Source organism: Vicia villosa, linkage group LG5 (assembly GCF_029867415.1).
Source record: "Vicia villosa cultivar HV-30 ecotype Madison, WI linkage group LG5, Vvil1.0, whole genome shotgun sequence".
NCBI classification, from domain to species: domain Eukaryota; kingdom Viridiplantae; phylum Streptophyta; class Magnoliopsida; order Fabales; family Fabaceae; genus Vicia; species Vicia villosa.
In genome coordinates, this window is record NC_081184.1 from 136,897,198 (window position 1) to 136,912,810 (window position 15,613).

The following is a 15,613-nucleotide window of genomic DNA, read 5'->3' on the forward strand; positions in this document are numbered from 1 at the left end:
CTCTGTGAAACATTAAATGACTCACAACACAACAATACAAAGTCGTTTAAATTTTTTAATAGGTAAGATAAACTTTGCTATCACTATTGACAATAAGAAATCTAAATCCGACATTTAATTTGAATCGTGACATGTGAGACACACAGACAAACACATCAGATTGTTTATGGCATATGTAGCCTTAAAATCTGGCGAATCATCGACCAACACAATATATAACCGTTTGTATAAAAAAACTTCAGGCATATGTTATTAAAAAAATTAGTGTTATCCACTAGAACAGTAAATCAACATGAAGTTAATATTCTAAAAAACACAAATATTATTCTAATGGTTACAAATCATAACAAAACTTTGTCTACTCACAAAAGTATTTCATTCTTTTGAATGTGCAATATGAGGTCGCTGTTGTAAACTTATTGCACAGTAACCGAAATAGAGCTGTTTAGAACTATGTTTAACATATCCAAGTTACACAAAGTGCCACCCTACCAATTCTACACCATGTGATGCAAATGAAGCTTTTAAGGCACCTGAAAGAGCATAAATTATGAAGTTAAAAAATAATACTACTAGTTTGATTATATATCTACACATTTGTTTTCTCTAGTAGAGTTTCATATATATGAATTTACATTTTTAATTAAACATATATATTTAATAAATGTTGGTATTGAAGTATATCACCTTCTTATTAGGCAGATCCAGTTCTTTTTCAATGTAGGCCAATTCCTAGGAAAGAACATAACCTTGTTGATTTGTTTTTCATTCAAATAAATTATAATTTTCTTATATAGAAGATGCATGCAATTAAGATGTATATCTCACCTGTTTCTCAAACTCGTCAATATTTGGACAAATAAGTTGAATTATAGCATCGAAGGATGGATCATCTCTTACTGACCTTTTGCTAGGACAATGCACACGGCAAGTGGGACATTCTTTGTTACTAGAAAAAAGAAAAAAAAATAATTTAGAGGTAACTAATCAATATAAATCCAAGTGTGAAATAATATATAAAGTAGAGATGGTGGTTAGTTAGTTTGAGGACAAACCCATGTCGCATGCTCTTGTGTATGCATTCTCTGCAAAAGCGATGCAAGCATTCCATTACAGTATTTGTGTTTCGAATTATGCCTACACATATATAATAAAATCAATGCAACCGTCATTATATAAATACAAAATACTCTATTGCATCTTGCATTTCTTTTGAAATAATTTGTGCATAACAATATTTATGAATGGAAATGAATACTGTTCATAAAGCCCAATTCAAACCATCCTATGAATATATTGTTATGAAATATTTTTGAGGCTAAGAGAAATAGAGAGAAACTAAACTAAAAGAAGCTAACAAACCTAAAATTAACTTTTCCATTCATTTTATTGATAATAAATACATTCACCAATCACCTATTTATAATATTGATATACACCAATTACTCACTATCTAGATCCTTCTAAAAGATAGTGACTCAACCCTATTAATTATAACAGACTTATAGACTTGGGCCTAATTCATTACATACATCTATTGGCCCTAAGTAACAGGTAAAAAATTCACTCCATTTTCACGGTTCACAAACTGACTTGGGTGTTAGAGTGTTAATATTGTAGATCCACCCACATTATTTCACCAGAGCAAGGTGTGACGCCACATTGTGGAGCTGGATGCATGTGGGAGTTTGATATTTATACCGACGACCATGCCTCTTAGCCTCGATTGGTGGACAACTGTTCCGAATCGACCGAAATAATCTCAGATTGCTTAGAAATCAAAGTTAAGGATAGTTTATACAATATTCAAATATCTCAACCTAACGAGGAACCTTTTTTAAAAGACAAAGCTGTGAGGGTGCTCACACCCAAAATAGACAATACCGTGTAACTGTAGTGGCGTGTAGTTAAAGTCGACCGATACGAAACAAATATAATGTGAACTTACATATAGAAAAGTTTGTATTAATTATGAGCTCCAAAGAGTGTGTTTACTCTTAGAAATAATTTCCTTCTTCTAATATAAATCTCATAACTTCCATTAAAAACAAATCTATTGCTGGTTATGCAGTAGTTATGTTCCATTAATCACAACATCATCAATTATATATGTTTTATTTATATCTAAATATTATCCTAGATTTGTTCATCAACTAATTAATATATAATCGACACGTTTAACAATTGAAGAGTGTTATCTTTACACTAAAAGTCCAACTTCTTACCTCTACACTGTATATAAATACAACATCAGCATGTGTTGGTGTATTTAAAAAAAAGAAAAAATAATTGTTAAATATTCTAAAAAAGCAAAACCGTATAGATGTACGATGTAAGTGTAATCTATGGTGTACAAATATCATTTTGCTTAACAATTTGATATGTTTCATTTTTTAGCATAACAAAATTAGAGTATTAAAGTAAGCAATGTAGCATGAGTTAAAAATGACATACCAAGACAGATAGGGCATTCGATCTCTTTCCGAAGTGAAGGTAAATCTAACACCACATACCTGCAATGAAATAACAATAATAAATAAATTTACAAACAGTAGAATGTAATACAATTTACACAGATTGATCGGTTAATGATAAATATCAATAATTTCATCTTAAAGAAAAGAACTTTCATTAAGCGAAATTTTGAAAACATAAACAATTAGATTAATAATGAACCTAAACGCACACACATATATGCTAAGTCAATCGAAGTAAACAAGCACAACCAGAAAATAGACCTCACACAACACTCGAGGATCCCTTGGAGAATCATCAATGTATAAAGATTCACTCTATTATCAGATCTAAAAATAATTCGGAATAAATATCTCGTTTTGTTTATACTTAAGATCGAACGGAGTAATCAAGATCCACATTGAAACTTCAAGAAGTAAAATGATATATTACTAATATAATGGAATAAATGAAAAAACTGGAATTAGTTTCACATACTTCATTTTTTCCTCTTCCTCTTTTTCTCCTTCATCAACTTCTTCAACTTCTTCTTCACATTCTTCTCCATTTTCATTGGAATGCTTTTGAGTCAAATCTGATGAAAAAAGGATAAGAGATGATCAATAAGAAATCGATAACAAAATCAAATGATAGGAGCTGATATGAAAATGAAGCAGTGATTAAATACGAAATTGAGATAAGAAAAATAACTCTCACCAAGTTCATGTTTGGGTTTCTCTTCAATCTTAGTCTCCTGGTTCTCTTGGAGAGACTCTTCCACGACGTGAGAATGTTGATGATTATCTGACATTATGGTCAAGCGTAGTGAATTTTTTTAATGTGAAGTTGCTTTTATACTCGTTGTTGCGTATATATGAATGTAAATGCAAATGAAGCGTAATTCACCAATAAAAATTTGACATGATGTAAAGTTTGAAGACAATTTTGTAATTTCAAAGGTGATTTGTTCTTCATACAAGCTATTTCGTGAACACTAGGTGCACCCCTCCTCACCATTTTTTTTTATGGTAAATTCTTTGGTACCATAAAATTAAGTCAGTCGGTATCTTTAGTGTAAATGTATTAAAATTTTAATTTAATTTAAAATAAAATAAATTAAAAAGTGATATGACAATAAATAATAGTGTTTGATTGGTTGAAGGTATCCGTACCTAATTAAATTCAAGGGTATCGGAGTGTTCACCATATTTTTTAATTGTTTACAACTTTATTTGTTTTCCTTTTTTCAGAATATATTAATTATTTTTTATATTATTATTATTACCTAATTATAGTTTTCCATTTTATGTATTTTTTTTTAGACAATATTATTTTTTACATTATTATTATTATTTGAAAATTATAGTTTTCTACTTTATTTATTTTTATTTTTTTAGAAAATATTACTTTTTACATTATTATTATTAATATTATTATTATTACCTATTTATAGTTTTCCACTTTATGTATTTTTCTTTTTTAGACAATATTATTTTTTACATTACAATTATTATTATTATTATTATTATTATTATTATTATTATTATTATTATTATTATTATTTTTAATTATATTTAATGGAGGTAAATAAAAATATAATCCCTGCATTTTAAAGTAAGAGTTATTTAAAAGAATATCATTCTCACATTTTAATATATAAATTATTGTTATTTTATAACTTATGTTTTATATAATAATTACTATGTACTCATCTTTTAACATATTAATAAAGTTATTTTAATAAAATATATACATTTTTATAATTTTATTATATTATATTTTTTAATTTTTGTAAAAAAAACCTTAAACTAATGACTCATTTTATTTATTTTCAACCAAAAACTAATTTATTTCAATAAAGATAAAAAAATAAATAAAATTAGATATATCAAAATAAAACGAGATTTTGTTTTATATATGGCCTCTTTAATAAGGTTGTGAAAAATCATATTTAATTCTTTTTAATTTATTGCTTTTCATTAAATTTTGTTTTTTTTTTCATTCCATTTGATTTTTTTTAATTGTTATTCAATGTATTAACCTTATTAGTTCAAGCAATTACTAATGACTACTTTTATTAATTATTTTTCTTTTTTTAGAAAATATTATTTTTTACATTATTATTAATATTATTATTATCTATTTAAAGTTTTCCACTTTATGTATTTTTCTTTTTTAGACAATATTATTTTTTACATTATTATTATTATTATTATTATTATTATTATTATTATTCTTATTTTAATTATATTTTATGGAGGTAAATAAAAATATAATCCCTGCATTTTAAAATAAGAGTTATTTAAAAGAATATCATTCTCACATTTTAATATATAAATTATTGTTATTTTATAACTTATGTTATATAATAATTACTATGTACTCATCTTTTAACATATTAATAAAGTTAGTTTAATAAATATATATACATTTTTATAATTTTACTATATTATATTTTTTAATTTTTGTAAAAAAAACCTTAAACTAATGACTCATTTTATTTATTTATTTTCAACCAAAAACTAATTTATTTCAATAAAGATAAAAAATAAATAAAATTAGATATATCAAAATAAAACGAGATTTTGTTTTATATATGGCCTCTTTAATAAGGTTTTGAAAAATCATATTTAATTCTTTTTAATTTATTGCTTTTTATTAAATTTTGTTTTTTTTATTCCATTTAATTTTTTTTTAATTGTCATTCAATGTATTAAGTTTATTAGTTCAAGCAATTACTAATGACTACTTTTATAATAAATATATTTTTTTTAATTAGGAATCTTTTTTGGACAAGTCTAAAAACTAGTTTCTATAAGGAGTACAATAAACAACAAAATTCTCTCTCAATTTTTTAAATATATTTGCATTCTAATGACTGAATTTAAATTTAATATTTTCACTTCAGCATGCATTTTTCAAATTACCAATTTTATAAATTAAAATTTGGGGATATTTATTATTATAAATAAAAAGGAACATATAATATTTGATGAGATTATAATATTAAATTTTAACTATTGAGACATCATCTCATTCTTCAAATATATTTTTTTTATGAAAAACTTTTGTAAACTATTCATTAATTAATTGTGGAATTAAAAATTAAATTCATTAAATCATGTGATATATTATAGGGATATTAATTTAAAAATGATAAATATGAAATTTATGTAAAATTAAATTAAAAGTTAAATGTAATGAACTTTATGTAAAATTAAATTAAAAAGTTAAATGTATTTTAGAAAAAAAATCAAAAGTATTTGATTTTAAATTTCTACCTAATACATTTCACTTTTAATTTTGAATTTTTTAATTATAGAAAGTACCATTTTTTATTCATAATTATTCAAGACACGAATTTACCATGACTAGATTTTTGTGGATTGAAATCATGTCACGAGTTAAAATAATTACAAGAATTAACGGTACTTATAGTATTGATTTGTAATATTAAAGTATTTATATTAAATAAAATATATTTTATATACCAAAATTTAATATATTTTTAATATAATAAGTTTTTTAAAAATTAATAATAATAATAATAATAATAGTAATAATAATAATAATAATATAAAATTACTTGAATATAATAAAATTAGAAGATAAGTTTATATATATTGACTGATCATTAAATATTAGTTAATTGATAAGAGTTTGAGCTCGCAACACCATACCCCTTTTGTCACATTAAAAAAAATTAATAAATGAAAGAGAGAATAGTTCTTTTACTTATAGGTTTTATTATCGAATATTGAAAGTTTAGTCGAGATTCAACTAAGGAAAGAATTTTGTTCCACAGTTAAAGATTTTTAACTACTCCATAGAACGTTAACATAGACGTGAGAAATTGAACTACTAGGCTAAAAAATACATAAAAATAAATAAATAAAGTAAAATACATAATATTAATTGTTTGATAGATTGAATGTTGCTAATAATTTACAAAATATGGTATTTGTAGAAGAAACAATCATACTAGTTATAACACCCTGACCTGCAGAAAATATTGCCTTATTGGACTATTTGTGTGTAGTGCAGAATTGTTCCAGAACATTTGGTTGTTGTCTATTGCTTCTCGATATGTTCCTTTGACTTCGTTCATGGGTGCTCATCCTTCCCAAGTTGTTGTTCCACAATCTTAGTCTTCTTCGGTTATGAAGGATAGAAAAACACTTAGAAAAGGGGGGGGGGAGTTGAATAAGTGTGACTTTAAAAACTCTTAAGATAAAAACAATGAACACAATATTTTTATCCTGGTTCGTTGTTAACGAAACTACTCCAGTCCACCCCCTTAGAGTGATTTACCTCAACTGAGGATTTAATCCACTAATCAATCTTGATTACAATGGTTATCCACTTAGAAACACTCTAAGTCTTCTAGAGTATTCTGATCACACCTTGATCACCCTAGGAAAACACCACTTAGAAACTTCTAAGTCTTCTAGAGTCTACTGATCTCACTGATCACTCTAGGAACCTTTTACAAATCAATATAAAAATAAATGTTTACAAGAGTATTCAAATGCTTCTTAGAAAGCTATGATCACAACTGTGATATTTCTCTTAAGTTCTAAGCTTAATTCTCACTAAGATATTACAAGTGAAGTAAGGTTGAAGATGAAGTTCGTAAGAATGAATTCAGCAGCGTTTCAGTATTTTTCAAGAGTTGTTCATTTTGTGCTTCTGATCAGAACTTCATATTTATAGGCGTTTTGAGAAGATGGCCGTTGGGAGCATTTAATGCATTACATGTTCCGTACATCTCTACATTTAATGTTTCACTCTTTTGTCAACTACCTCGAGCCTTGCTTTTGCTGCCTCTACTGACTTTGCCTTTTGTAGCTTCTAACGTTCTTTTTGTCAGTCAGTGTAGTCTGTCATCTTGTACTTGCTTCTGATCTGATGTTTGTAGATACAACGTTTGAATAATCAGAGTCAAACAGCTTGGTGCTGAGCATCTTCTTGTCTTCTGACCTTGAAGTGCTTGAGCGTGATACCATAAGAACTTCAGTGCTTCTGCTTCTGATCTCATGTTCTTCTAATGCTTCATAGAGCATGTTTTGATTCTGCTTGACCATCTTCTGATGTCTTGCGAGAGCATGTTTTGGTGTTGCAATCTTGAACCTTCTGAGTCAGTGCTTCTAGCGCTGAACTGTGCATACTCTTTATATATTTCCTGAAATGGAAAATGTAAAGGATTAGAGTACCACATTATCTTATACAAAATTCATATACATTGTTATCATCAAAACAAGAATATTGATCAGAACAAATCTTGTTCTAACAGGTTAATGGCCTTATGTTCGAAAACAATACCCCATTACTATTGAGGAACATGTTCTCTTTTTAGGAATCCCTGATCTGAGTTGTGTCCTGATATCAGATCCCCTACTATTTCAATAAGGTATACAAAACAACTACCTTTATTTGAAGGGTTTTTATTATAACAATACAATGAAGAACAATTGATATTATGATTTTTTTTGCTTCCATGTAGGGCTGACAATGAACCAAACTAACTCGAAAATAGTTCGAAACTCGATTCGAAAATTAAATCGTTGAACTAGGTTCATGAACCAAATGAGCTGAGTATGAGCTAAAAACTAAGTTCGTTAGCTAAATGAGCTGAACTTGAACTATACATAGTTTGACTCGTTAGGTTCATGAGTTAACTCGATTATATATGAGATAGATTATATTGTCTTTTAAGAGTAGGTTTAAAGGTTTGCTCTACATCTTAGTATCATATTTTATTTTAATCTAACGGTTTTAATTGATAATTTTAATTGATAATATATATATATATATATATATATATATATATATATATATATATATATATATATATATATATATACTTTAAAAAATAATTTTTAAGTCCGTGAAATAAGCGAGTTGAACCTAACAAGATAAACCTAACGAGTTGAATCGAGATCTTCGTGAATTTCTAACAAGTCGAGTTTGAGTTGAAAAAAAGTTCGTGATAAACTCGAACTCGAACTAAAACTCGGCTCATTCTTAACGAGTCGAGTTTGAGCTGAAAAAGAAGTTCGTCATGAACTCGAACTCGAACTCGAACTCGGGCAATTCTTAATGAGTCGAACTGAACTGAGGCGAGTTCGACTCGACTCGACTCATTTCCAGCCCTACTTCCATGTAGCATATTTGCAGTCATATACAAAATTAAAGACGTGATATTCTACAAAAGAAATGATCATCTATACTCCGAAGAAAATAAGTAATCATCTTTATCCATATGATGCTCATCTACCCCAAGAATAAAGGGATTGATCATATATACCAGACGACAAGAAATTATCATGTTCGCTAGAGTCAATTGAATTAACTAAAATGATCATTTGCACTAAGTTATAAAAGAAATAAACATCTAGTCTTAAGAGAATGATCATATATGCTCAAGTCAACAAGATTCACCATATATTCAAGGCTAGATTATCTACACCTAGATTATATTCAGCATATATATGAAATATTTAGCACCCGAATTTTGATAATCCGTTGATCATGGGTGTCATTGTAGGAGGTGTGCTGTATACTAGGTTGAAGAACATTCAGGGAGAAGGTTTCTAAGATTTATGCTTAACCCAAAACTGGAACACCCTCATGAAGGCCTAGGAGTCCGGATGAATTTGAGAGGGGGGAATTTAAGTTCTTTAGTATGACCACTTCAAATTTAGACAACGACACCCGCAGATCTATTCTGGTGAACAGAAACTCATAAAACAGAACTGAACACCCGTCAAAGGGGATGTATATCATTTTTTTCTAAGTCCACAAAAAGGAACGAATAATTTGAAGGATCGTCGACCATGATGTTGATTGCGCCTATAATCGTCTCAATACTTAAAACAGATGGTGGTCCCAACTATTTATGCAACCACCTTGTTGGACTTAATCGCGTCAAAACACTACTAACATCATCCTTTTCAGGGATAACTCGTCAACTTTAAGATGTTCAGTAGTTTTAAGTCAAAAAGTTAGGTTTGGATGATCCTTGTGCTTCATATGGGCCTTGATGTCAGGATCACCGGGATCTTGTTACAAAGAATCAAGGTTTTCCTTGATTGTGATTGGGAGATTCACATAAATCACACATACCGTGAATCAAACAAATGTGCAGATGCATTGATAGACTTGGGGTTGAATGGTTCAAATCTTCAACTTTATGATGTTTTCTCTGTAGAATCAGTTCAATATTTTTTCGGATCTTGTCGAAATTTGTATCCACGTGTTAGTAGAATGTAGTTTTTTTGTTTCTTTAGACTTTTTACCCTCTTGTAACACACACAAAAAAATTATCCAATAATCACTTTTGACCGCAGTAAATTCAAATCTAACTTTTTATTAGACTCGTGACTTGTAAGACACTCAAGAACAAAGATGTTTTAGTTTGTTTAAAACATGCAACCTTAAAATCCTTTGAGTTATCAACCATTTCGATATTTAACCATTTGAAAGAAAAAAAATAGGGGCATGATTACTACAACAGTTTTAATATTTGTCAACAAGGACATGAAATCGACTTAAAGTTAATATTCCAACAAAAACGCAAATATTATTCTAATCATTTCAAACCATATCAAAACCTTGTCCACTTCACAAAAGTATAATTTCATCCTTTGAATGTTGAATATGGTGTGGCTATTGTAAACTAGTGCACAATAACACCCCTTTAGCAATCCTACAACATGTGATGCACCTAAATATTTCAACGGGCCTGAAAGAACATAAATTATAAAGTTATAACAAAAATACTAGTTTGACTATACATCAGGACATTTATTTTCTCTAGTAACATGAAATATATTACCTTCTTATTCTTCTTATTAGGCAGATCGAATTCTTTTTCAATCGAAGCCAATTCCTAGAAAATAATATATATAATCTTGTTAATTTGTTTTTTCATTCAAATAAATTAGAACTTTCTTATATCTAAGATGCATGCAATTAATATGTATATCTTACCTCTTTCTCAGACTTGTCAATATTTGGATATAAAACTTGAATGATAGCATCAAAGGATGGATCATCTCTCAGAGATCTTTTGCTAGGACAATGTACACGACAAGTAGGACATTCTTTTTTACTACAAAAAATGAAAAAGAAATAATTTAGAGGTAACAAATTAATCAATACAAATTCAACTGTGAAATTAAATAAAGCAGAGATAGTGGTTAGTTTGAGGACAAACCCAAGTCGAATGCTCTTGTGTATGCACTCTCTGCAAAAGCGATGCAAGCATTTCATTACAGTAACTGTGTCTCGAATGATGCCTACACATATATATAATGCAATCAATGCATATATATATATATATATATATATATATATATATATATATATATATATATATATATATATATATTGTAAAATGCCATTAAAAACAAATTCATTGTTGGCTATGCAGAAGTTATCTTCCATTAATTTCAGCGTTATTACTTATATAGGTTTTATTTGTATCTAAATATTATCTTAAATTTGTTCATCAACCAATATTAAACAGGCCTGTTTAAAAATATGAATATTTTTTTGTATAACATAATTTTCAACAAAATTATCCTTATTCACAGTAATAAATTAAGCAATCTAGCTTGAGTTATAAATTACATACCAAGACAGATAGGACATTCAACATCTTTGCGAAAGGAAGATGAATCTAGCCTCAGATACCTGAGACTGCAATGAAACAACAAAAAAGAAATTTACAAATGTTAGAAAATACAATTTACAGAGATTGATCACTTAGTCATAAAGTACGAACAGTTTCATTTTAGAGAGAAGGACTTTCATATTATAGTTTCCATCAAGTTAGATCGATTTTCAAAAAATATTTCACGTGATCAAGTGAATTTTCAAATCGTTCATAGATCTATGTACAAAAGTATTTTGTGTTGAAGATCTATATATCTCAAATCCTCATATAAAAATTGAATCAGTAAGAACCTAAAAACATCAAAATCAGATGCAATTCACTTAGAACAATCAAATTTTGACAACATAAACAATTGGAATAATAATGAACCCAAAAACATGTAAGCAAAAAACTATACACAACTAGAAAATAGACCCAATACAAGTAAAAACCAGAGTATAAGACTATGAAGATTCATTTGCTATATCCGATCTAAAATATAATTAAAAAAATACACTCTTTGATTTGAATTTATCCCAAATACATGTTTTGTTTTGTTTATATTTATGGTTGAATGGAGTAGTGAAAATCCACCTTGAAAATTCAACAAGTAAAATGATTGTTTTGAGAATAAAACAGTAAATGATATAGTACTAATTAGATGAGTTAATGAGAAAACTGGAATTAGTTTTACATACTTGTCTTCTTCTTCATCTTCTTCTTCATCATCTTCTTCATCGTCTTCTTCTTCATCTTCTTCTTCTTCTTCATCCGCTTCTTCTTCTTCTTCATCCGCTTCTTCCTCATCAACTTCTTCAATTTCTTTTTCATCAACTTCTTCTTCATTTTCAGAGGACTGCCTTTGAGTCAATCCTGATGAAAACAAATCAGCAATAGATCACAAAATCAAATAATAGGATTTGATACAATGAAGCAATAATTATGAAATTTGAGATGAGAAAAATAACGCTAACCAGATTCATCTTTGGATTTCTCCTCGATGTTCATGACCTCATTTTTAGTCTCATGGTTCTCTTGGAGAGACTCTTCCACCACGGGAGAATGCTGATTTTCTGACATTGTGATCAAGCGTAGTGATTTTTTTTTACGGTGAACTTGCTTTTATACTCGTTAAGCATATGAATGCAAATGCAAATGAAGCATAATTCACCAATAAAAATTTGACAATATGCAAGTTTAAAGATAATTTTGTAATTTCAAAGGTGATTTGTTATTCATGCATGCCATTTCATCATGACTAGGTGCACTCCTCCTGACCAGCTCACACTTAATTATTTACCATTTTATTAATTTGTGTTTTTTTAAGATAATATTAATTGTTTTCTTACAATATTATTATTATTACTATTATATTCTTATTTCTACTACTATTATTATTATTATTATTATTATTATATAAATTACTTTTATTATTATTATTAATAGTATTATTGTTATTATTTGTTAATTATAATTTATGGAGATAAATAAATTATCATTTTAGTAAATAAAGTTTAGTAAATATATTATTGTTCCGTTTGGAAACCAAAAATGAATGTTCTAGTCTTACGAAGGAATTATAAATGATGAGAGACTGATAATTGTCAATATTGAACGGTGGCTCTGATCTCCTTTATGGCGGCGCGAGGAGGAGTTGCGTGGTTAACACTCCAACATGTGAACTATTATTATATTTGAGTCGAATAGAGTGGGCATGAGACGTATTGGGCCTTTGGCCGGTCTAGAATAGTCCTTAAGGCTTGGCCGGACACTAAAATAGTCGGGTAAGCTTTAAGTATCATTGATCGGCCTTCGTGTTGTAGTCCGGTGTGAAGTAGAAATGTATTGCTTGGGATCAATTTTTAAAAAGTAACAGGCCAGAGGCTTATTTAATGTGTGTGGTTCCATCATTGAGATGTTTCATCACCCATGTTTGACACATGTGATGATGTGACACCCTAGGGTATGACGCAGTTCACAGAGTGCTTAAGTGCACTTGAGTTTGGCATGTTTCCATGAGTGGATTTCTAGACTCTAATATTGTGATCCTTCAACTATCATCGCTTATAAACAGGGTGAGTTGGATATTTGAAAGTTTTTACAACCTTTTAGCTTTAAAGCTTCCAGTTAATTTTCTAGACAAACGTCTTTGTTCCTTTTTTCTAAGAGCATCACTAGAAGTGATTCAGAGATTCGCTTAAAAAATTTTCCTTTTTCACTCCTCCCACTCCATCAACCTCCTACCATGAATTACCTTTATGACTCGAGCTTTTTCTTCAGCATTTACTTCTTTTGGGTTGGATGAGTGATAACACTGTCAATTTAGTTAGTGACTATAAAGTGGAAACTTCATATAGGTCATCCCTTGATTCTCCTCCTCCATATATTATTAGCGATTACGTAGGGCCAAAAATCATATCTATATCTGATGACTTAGGATCAGAAAAGATGTTTGCAGATCCCTCGAAGAAAGACACTTCTTCTTGGTTGTTAGATGCACTCATATCAAATGTACGGGGAGAAATAACTCATGCTGAAATCATATGCCCTCATCCCATCCTATCTGAAGAGGAAGTATAATCCAATTTGTAAACGAGGGAACAATTTACCCTTAAATTTGGTAAACAAGCGCTAGTATTCCAAAATGAAAGTGTTTGGTTACTCACATGATCGACTAGATTGATCCTAGGACATGTGCTTTTGTTTTAGATAATTTTCTTTGAAACTAATAACACTTCGACAACATTCATAATTCAGGATATTATTGGTATTAATCTAAGTTAATCTTAAAGTAACTTTGCGGAACTTGTAAAGAAATGCAGTAAAAGCAATTGAAAATAAATTGCAAGAAGTGAACAAATTATGGAAATGTAAATTGAAAACTGAAAAAAGATGGTGTTTTACACATACATTTTTCAAGGATTCTTTCTCCATAGCGCAGCTACTTTGAGTTTATATGAGGTTTTGTACAAATGAATGAACACACAGATTCCTAACATTAAGAATCCTATATATAATAAATTGAAATAACTGTCTTCAATGGCCTTTCTCCCAGAACATGGCACGTTTCGCTCGACATGTCTTTCTTTCATCTTGAAGCTCCACGCGTCTTCTGTTGAAATCGGATAAGAACGAAATTCAGTTATTCCTTTGTTCAAATTAAAAAAGACATGATGCAGAGTTTCAGGTGTAGTAGTGCATAGGCTACATGTGGAATCTTGTATCATACCAAATCGAGTAAGTCTATCCTTAGCAGGTAATCTGCCATGGCACAACATCCATAGTGTAATCAATGCACGAGGCCTAGCAGGATTGTGTTGCATCAGGTATCTCCAAGGCACCCTAATAGTATTCTCAACAAAGATGGTATACACTTTTTTCATTGAGAACTTCTGGCTACAAAGCATCTTGTCTCAAAGCTGTTGGATCTGGTTGAGATTATCTCTCTGCCTCATAATATTTTGAGTAAACCAGGACCAAGTATTACCTACTAAAGCATCCAACACTTGCTTACCCTTCAAGTAGTACATATGAACCCATTGAACCCACAGATTATTAGCTTGTCTACAAACATTCCAATGGCATTTGAGCATAGTCACCTGGTTCCATAAAGTGAGATTGATAATGTTGAGGCCTCTATTACACCTGGGCTTGCAGATGATTTTCCAGATTATGGGACTCTTTCTGCTTTTGTCTTGTTTTCCTGTCCATATAACAGTTCTACAAATAGTATCAATTCTATTCAGAACAAACTTGGGCAGAGGGAAACACTGGAGCCAATATTTTGTTATGGCAAAAGCAACACTTTGGATGAGACGGACTCTACCTGCATAACTGAGTAACCTAGAAGTTCATTTCCTAATCCTCCCAACTATCTTATCAATAAGAGGAAGATAGTGGTTAAGATTAAGCCTTTTACTTGTCAGAGGCACACCAAGATATTTGACTGGAAAATGCCCCTCATCAAAACTAGTGATCTCCTGGATAGCAGCTTTGGTGATATCATCCACTCCACCACAAAACAGTTTACATTTGTGTGGGTTTAAAACAAGACATGTAGACAAAGATAAAGTCTTAACAGTGTTAAGCATCATGTCAATTGATATAATATCCCCCTGCAGAATAAAAGGATGTCATCCGCAAAGGTGAGGTTGGATAGTCCCAAATGCTCACACTTTGCATGATAGTTGAAATTAGGATCTTTTTTCACTTTCACTAGGAGCCTATTCAAATACTCCATCATTATCACAAAGAGCAATGGGGATATGGGATCCCCTTGCCTTATTCCTCTACATGCTTTCATAATATGAGTCAACTTACCATTCACATTGAAAACATAGGAAATTGAGGTAACAGTTGTCGTGATCGACTCAATAAATCTACTTGGCATATCCATCTCCATCTTGATACTTTGAAGGGCCTTCTAATCCACCATATCATAGGCTTTTTGGAGGTCCAACTGCGCATCATACATCTAGGGGTCCCATTTTTCCTACCATA

General features: G+C 29.6%; 1 protein-coding gene and 1 long non-coding RNA gene across 2 annotated transcripts; both read right to left on the reverse strand.

Moving 5' to 3' along the window:
- Positions 1 to 340: 340 nt before the first annotated feature.
- On the reverse strand, positions 341 to 3,299 carry LOC131607468 (putative E3 ubiquitin-protein ligase RING1a). The gene is made up of 7 exons (XM_058879472.1): positions 3,172 to 3,299; positions 2,953 to 3,049; positions 2,455 to 2,513; positions 1,056 to 1,137; positions 829 to 949; positions 688 to 732; positions 341 to 533 (listed from the first exon to the last, which is right to left on the reverse strand). Exons 1-7 carry the CDS (start codon positions 3,263 to 3,265, stop codon positions 525 to 527), a joined length of 507 nt encoding a protein of 168 aa, XP_058735455.1. The 5' UTR covers positions 3,266 to 3,299; the 3' UTR covers positions 341 to 524.
- Positions 3,300 to 10,070: 6,771 nt separating this feature from the next.
- LOC131607469 (uncharacterized) lies at positions 10,071 to 10,539 on the reverse strand. Its single transcript, XR_009285315.1, has 3 exons — positions 10,447 to 10,539; positions 10,292 to 10,345; positions 10,071 to 10,198 (listed from the first exon to the last, which is right to left on the reverse strand). It is a non-coding gene; the product is annotated as an uncharacterized LOC131607469 (long non-coding RNA).
- Between the last annotated feature and the right edge of the window lie 5,074 nt (positions 10,540 to 15,613).

Excerpts from the sequence above, each read along its gene's own strand:
- LOC131607468 (XM_058879472.1), bottom strand. The coding sequence starts at position 3,265 with ATGTCAGATAATCATCAACATTCTCACGTCGTGGAAGAGTCTCTCCAA. Across the intron at positions 2,514-2,952 it reads GAGGAAGAGGAAAAAATGAA|GTATGTGGTGTTAGATTTAC; the intron begins GTATGTGAAACT and ends ATTTCATTGCAG. Across the intron at positions 733-828 it reads TTGACGAGTTTGAGAAACAG|GAATTGGCCTACATTGAAAA; the intron begins GTGAGATATACA and ends GTTCTTTCCTAG.